The following is a 6788-nucleotide window of genomic DNA, read 5'->3' as shown; positions in this document are numbered from 1 at the left end:
TAGAACAACGTGAAACTTGCGATGGTTTTAATCTTGCAGATCCTTCAATTCAAGAAGAAGAAAGTTTGGTGAATTTAAGGGGAAGGCTTACAAAGGACAAGGGAAGGAGAAAGAACACTTGGGGAAGTGAGCTTTTCCATTTTTGGGGGGAGTATGGTTTGGTTATGGTTAATGGTAGGGTTGAAAAGGATAAGGGGACAGGAGAATTTACATGTTTGTCGGGTAAGAACCCAAGTTTAATTGTTTATATTTTAGTTGATGGTTGTCTTTTGTCGTGCTGTGCGGATTTTGAGGTTCTGGAAATAGTTGGCTCCGACCGAAGGTTGATGTAGGAAACGAAAATTTAGAGAAAGAGATGGAGAAGATTATTAAGTTAGTTTAAGTGGGTAAAGCAAGTGAAGCAGTATTTAATTTAGAAGAATCGCTAAGGTAGACATGCTAACTACGGAAAGGGAATAAATCGACAAAAAAATTTTTTGATTACGAATGTGAGAGTCTTCGAGTCACTGTACAAGAGACCCTGAGGAAAGCACGGTCATCCTAACTGCAAGGAATAGAGAATAATTTAAAAATTTACAGAGAGAATAGAAAGCGGTATAAGAAGATGATAAGAGAGAAAAAACAATGCGAAGCAGCGAAGAAAGAAAATAGAACTTATTAAACAATTCAGGGAAAAAGACACACATCAATTCTGGAAAGCTGTACATAGGTCGCTGAAGGGAGAGGCACACGAATTCTCGATTTACCGACTGATCCAGATTTCTCCCATAGTTAGCAATATTTTTTGTAAGATAGTAGATAGTCGGCTAAGTAAATGTCCAGAAGAATTAGGGAAATTAATAGAGGAGCAGGGCGAGTTTATAGGGATTGGATTTACGTGTTGTTCCTGGACGTAAGAGCGGCTTTTGATAATGTGATCAGGGCTATGCTAGTTAAGTGGCTTTAGGAGATCGGATTACCTGTAAATTTTGCTAGACTAATTGTAGGAATATATAGTTCAGTAGGCCTAGTTGTTAGAATACTAGGTGAGGTATCCGGGAGAATTTTGACGTGAATAGGTTTAAAACATGGATGCCCACTGTCACCGACTTTTTTCAACGTGTATATTATATGATATACTTGATTTCTTCAAGGAGAAAAGTGCTCCGGAGGTACTGATAAGTGTTTCGAAAATTTGCATGCTTTTGTTTGCTGATGATATTGCTCTCATAGCACAATCGGCAAAAGAAATGCAAACATTATTAAACATAACGAAGGAATATTTGGATAAGAAAGGATTAGAATTAAGTGAGAAGAAAACAGTAATTGTAGTTTTTAGGAAAGGTGGAAAATTAAGGAAAGATGATGAATTTAGATTTAAAGGTTATTTTACAGAGATTAAAAAAGAATTTGTGAACTTAAGTGTTAAGTTTTTTTGGAATGGTAAGTTTGGACAGGATGTTAAGCATAGAGTACAAAACGGAAATATGTGCATGAATTTAATATTAAAAAGTGAGATTGGAAAGATTAGGGACTTAGCAATGCATAAATATTTATTTAGGACTAAACTCCTCCCGGTTATGCATTACGGGTGTGAGCTGTGGGTTTTAGAGAAAGAGGAGTTTGGAGAGAATGTACAGAAATTATTTTAAGCGAGTTTTTAGGGTCCATAAATCCACTAACAGTGTTGTACTGGAGGGGGATTTAGGACTAAGTAGGTTAGCAAAAAGGCTAGCGATAGAAGTGTATTTTAGTTTCTTGGAGGATAAGATAGAGGTAAAGTGGCCACAAAATTTAAGAAAATTTTAGATGAAGTAGATTCGTATTTATGGAATGGATGTCGGGGATCAAATTCAGATACAGTGGTTGATAAGATAAAAGAAAGGGTACACGAGCAAAGAGTACAGCAGTGGCAGGCTTGGACGGAGGCCTCCGTATCTCTGAGTCTTTATAGTACAGTGAATGACACATGGGGGGACGAAGTTTATTTTAAGTTGGGGCTGAAAGGGAAAGAAATAAAATGGACTTTGAATTTAAGAGGAGGATCAATTAAAATTGGGGAAAGCGAGAGGAAATTTAGGGGTCATAGTGTTAACCCAGTCCCTTTTCCGGTGTGTGGGGAAGATGATGAGGATATTTTTCATTTTAGGGGGAATTGTAAGGAATTGGCGGATCTGAAAAATGAGTGTTTTTCGTTAGTGTTGGCAGATAGAAGGTGTGTGGAAGCACCGGCGGATCTAGAGGAATAGCTTGGGGGGGGGCCGCGCCGGAAACAGGGCGCCAAAAACTGATTATACAGGACTAATTTTATAGCTCTTTATTTATATAAAAACACTGTCAAATATGCTCATAAAGGTAAAACGTAGCAAAAGAAAATAAAAACAGTACCACACTACACAACTAAACTCAATCGGCGAGCTTTTCTGAGAGCGAACATATCGATAGCATCGTCTGTTTTCGGCAGTTCGTTTCTGTAAGTCTGCATGAGTAGTAGAGCCTCCAACCTCTCTTCAGTCATCGTGCTTCGTATTGATGAACATGTCCTGTCAACCTTTGAAAACATTCGTTCTGCTTCACAGGTTGACACAGGAAGCGTCGCGAGAATTGTCAACAATGCGAAGATGTTGGGAAATACATTTTCCTGACAACTGTTCAGCGCTGAAATAGCTGTTTTCGGTTTTTGCACGGTTTCCTTAGACCAATACTTGTTCCAAATCTCGAACTCGGTTTTAACGTCTATCTCCGTACCCACGAGCAGCTCCTTGTACTTTTCGTACCCTGGCTGAACGTCCTCCCAGCGTTTGCCATTAACCACAGCCGGGATCAAAGCTGAGAGTTTTGCAGCATTCGTAAAATGGCAGCTGAACCGCTCCGTAAAATCAAGCAGCATGGCGTCCAGGGCTGGAATAAATGCCGCCATCCTATAATGACTTTCTGGATCCATCTTGGGTACCCCTGCCCGGTATGTAGAACGTGAAGCTATGCGTGGCTGCGTTACCTTGATGGTAGCATCAATCTTTTCGGCCATTTTCAGAAGATCTTCGTAAAGCAGTCTGAATTTGGTTTCGGCATGTGATCGCATATCTTCCAGCATTGCCTTCACGCTGCTAATGAGGGACAAGGCTCTCACGAGGTCACCATCCTTCTGTTGTAGTGACTCGGCCAAAGGTTTCATGATCGACGAAAACGAATTCAGGCAAACCAGTCCTACGAGTGTATCTGATTTTTCAATGCAGGATCGTAATGCATAAGTTCTGCTACTTGCCTCTCGATCGTGCCATCCTTCCATCTCCTGCAGAGCAGAAACGATCGACGGAAGGGAGTCCCAAAACCTGCTGATTGCTTCGTGTCTCTCTACAAATCTCGTGGTACAAAGACTGACGAGTGTCTCTGTTTTAGCTTTGTCCGCGATAAGATGCTTTTTTAGAAGTCTTGTTCTCTTGGCACTTGAGCTGAAGTGAGACATTGTGTCTCGAACAACGTCTTGGGCATTGCGCAGAATGGGAACTGAAACTATCTTTGAACATGAGAGATTTGTGGCATGGCTCACACAGTGGAAGTAATCTGCCAGTTCACACTGGCGTTTAACTTCAGCAGCAGCACCATTTGTCAAGCTTGCCATGCTAGCAGCTTTGTCGTATCCTTGACCAACGCACTTTGACAAATCCAGATTTGACTTCCTGACCTCACTCAACAGCAGCTTCCCGAGGCTCTTGCCGTCTAGCTTCTCTTCGATGCTTCTACCGTCGTCACTTTCCTCATCTCCAGCGAGTCTTGACAGGGTTTGAAAGGCATCGACAACTGCAAAAGGATCTTCTTGAATCACGTATCCCTGCTCGGTTTTACACACATAACGACAAACAATGATCATCAGCTCCCTGGTCTGCCTGTCTGTTGACTCGTCCGCAAGAAGACACCAAACCGTTGCTTTGTTTGCTTTTCTCACTACTTCGGTTTTTATCATTTCCCCAATTGTTCCAATCAGTTCATTCTGGATCTGTTTACTCGTATATTTGGCGTTGCTCGGTGCATTTTCAAGTAAATTTTTAAGTTGCGAGTCTCCACTCTGAATCCGATACCGAAGTAGGTGGCGGAAATTCCCGTCGTTTACTGCTGTAATGACATCAGAGTCTTGGATATCAAGTTTGCCATCATCACGGTGGCCACGAAGGGGATATTCTGTGCCCCGCAAAGCTTGACAGTTTCAACAACGCTTCTCAAGAGTGCACGGTTCTGCTGTATTTGCTTGACCCTTTCACAGTCCAGAGCATTCCTGATATCTTGATCTTGACTACCGCGCTGAAACGTTGTTAGCAGCGCGGCAGCTGTTTCCTGGCAGTGTTTGTGAAACTGTGCTTCAGCATGGTTTGTCAGCGCACCATCTTTCCCGGTAAGTTTCGAATAGTCTTTTAGCGGTTTCAAGACCAACTTTCCCATTTTTTGCCCTCCGCCGCCTCCAGATAAAGCCAACCATCCTCCTCCGCTTTCGTTGGTCCTCATCAAAACACAAACACTGCACCAAAGGCCTTCGTGGTCTGGATGACGACTCACTGCGAGCCAAGGATACCGGGCAAGATGTTCGGTATTCAAGCGACGCTTGACTTCGCCACCTTTTCTCTTTTGTGTCGAGACTGGAAGATCAGATTGGTTCTTCGGCTTCCACCTTTCGTTCATAAAAAACATAATTTCGCCAGAAGACAACTGATTTCGCTCTTTCAGCGCTACTGCAATACCAAAGTCATTCGACGGCGTGAAGTCAGTTTCAGGCGAAAAAATAGCACTTTGATTCTGCTGCGGGTGCGGGGACTGTGAAATCAGTGTTGGGCTATGTACCACCAAGGTTTGAGTACTGCTTCTTGATCCTTCAGTCAGCTGATCAGTGTGTGTCGTTTCGCCGAAGTTTGTTATGAAGGCCGTCTGTGAAGTGGACGGAGTTGTTGGTGACAGTTCGTTCTCCTGGCTGAATGCGTTTTTGTGCATTCCGACCGTCGACTCAGAGTGGGCATCAGAAGTTGCCGTCGTCTCAACATCTAACAAAAAAAAGTTTCTCTTTTAAAGTTTGCACAAGACATTTATTGTAAACGTATATACACTTTGTATAATGGCTTGCTTTAGTAGATTTAACTCTCAACATGGTGAAGGCAGAATTGGAACTAAATTTGAAAATAAACTGAATCAGCAACATTAACTTTAAACTCCCCCAACAATCTTGAACTTTCATACCCCAAAACTATTTCTAGGAAACCCGGACTTTAAAATAAAATACCACCCTAAACATCACTAATTTAATTTGCAACCCCAAGAACCGATCCCCCGACATATGCTAACAAATATTTTTCAAGAGCTGAAACCCGAAACAATTATCACCGAAGTTTACAAGGCTAAAGAGAGAGCTTTAACTGCAAGAATTTGAAAGATAATTTCAGAGCTGACACAGTGTGTCGGTAAAAATACTGCTTTAAGCCAATATCATAACCGTCAGGCGAGACGAGTGGGCTGGTAAAAATCAGGTCAAACGCTTCGGACAAATTGCATACAAAGAACACTGTACAAGAGGGACCGTATGCAATATATAACAACAAAAGCAGCTGGTACGCGATGAAGCTTGACGAATGAGCCTTATCAGGAAAGCTATCCGACAATGGGCTAAAGCTAGAAATTAGAAGTGTTGATACCCACTTTAAACGACACTCCTTCCTTATTGTTCTATCTTTAAAAGCTTACCTTTAATCTGATCTTTCTTGGCAAAATAATCAGAGATGTCCCTCGATCCTTTACGGCTTTCCGCCATCATTCTTTGTTTCTTCTCTGTTCTATATTCATGCCCTGATTTTTTTTTCCGATCCATTTTAAATGTGTTTCCGTCTAACTGGTCTAACACACGGAGCAAAAATACTCCGAAGGCAGTGGCAGGGTCGCTCGCGCCTAGCCTCCCGCCGGTTGGATCTAACCACCCACGCAACTCCCCAAAGACATGCGTTTCTCGTAAGCATTCACAAAATGTTTTGCTCGTTTAGCACGTCCCAAAAATAAACCCAATAATCATGATTCGTGCAGTGTCGGATTTGAACTTTAGATAATGTGATAAAAAGAAAGTAAAAAATGACGGCGTATCCGATTTTTTTTTTAGCGTCGGCCTTAGTTGAATCATTCACAAAAAAGGGTCGTTTGCACGATGGATGAGAGGGCGCCAGAAAATCTTGGGGGGGGGGGAGGGCCCGGGGCCCCCCCCCCCCGGCCCCCCTGGATCCGCCGCTGGGTGGAAGGGATTGTAGAATCAAAAGTTACAATGACATTAAGGTATTCGGCTAAGTATGTTGATGAAGGGCTGATACATCGTGAAAGATGTTTCTCTTTATAAATATTTTCGTGAATATTTTCTTTTCATTTTTTAAGGCTTTATAATTTGGCCTGCTATTTATACGCTGGAGAGATATTTTCAGCGATTTTTAACAACATACACCCTTTTAAAAATCCGGACTTAAATAGTAGTGTTTAATTTATTTTCATACCTCCTCTAGATGACCTGAAATAGAAAACTTGATACCATTCGCAAAAAAATCTGTTTACTTTCTTTGACGGCTTGGATACACTCACGCTGTTTTGATTTGGTTAAATTTTAACAGAAGAAGACTAGTAGTCCCGAAAGTCTGAACATAATACGCTCAGTCGTGCTTGTGATCATTCTGAAAATGCGTTATTGGGAATTAGCATTAGAACAGTGCATTTTGATTTAATCTTAAGGCAACATTTAGTTTATACACATAATTTGCAAATAGGAGGGTGGGCGTGGGAGGGGGACTAGTTTC

General features: G+C 41.8%; 1 protein-coding gene across 1 annotated transcript; it reads left to right on the top strand.

Moving 5' to 3' along the window:
• The first annotated feature begins 1067 nt into the window (after positions 1-1067).
• LOC148956819 (uncharacterized) lies at positions 1068-1631 on the top strand. Its single transcript, XM_089092151.1, has one exon. It carries the CDS (start codon positions 1068-1070, stop codon positions 1629-1631), a length of 564 nt encoding a protein of 187 aa, XP_088948277.1.
• Positions 1632-6788: the final 5157 nt, after the last annotated feature.

Source organism: Artemia sp. Qi Xiang Cuo, chromosome 1 (genome assembly GCF_049724085.1).
Source record: "Artemia sp. Qi Xiang Cuo chromosome 1, ASM4972408v1, whole genome shotgun sequence".
Lineage (NCBI taxonomy): Eukaryota > Metazoa > Arthropoda > Branchiopoda > Anostraca > Artemiidae > Artemia > Artemia sp. Qi Xiang Cuo.
Note: the sequence above shows the minus strand (reverse complement) of the source record. Positions and strands in the feature narration are given on the sequence as shown.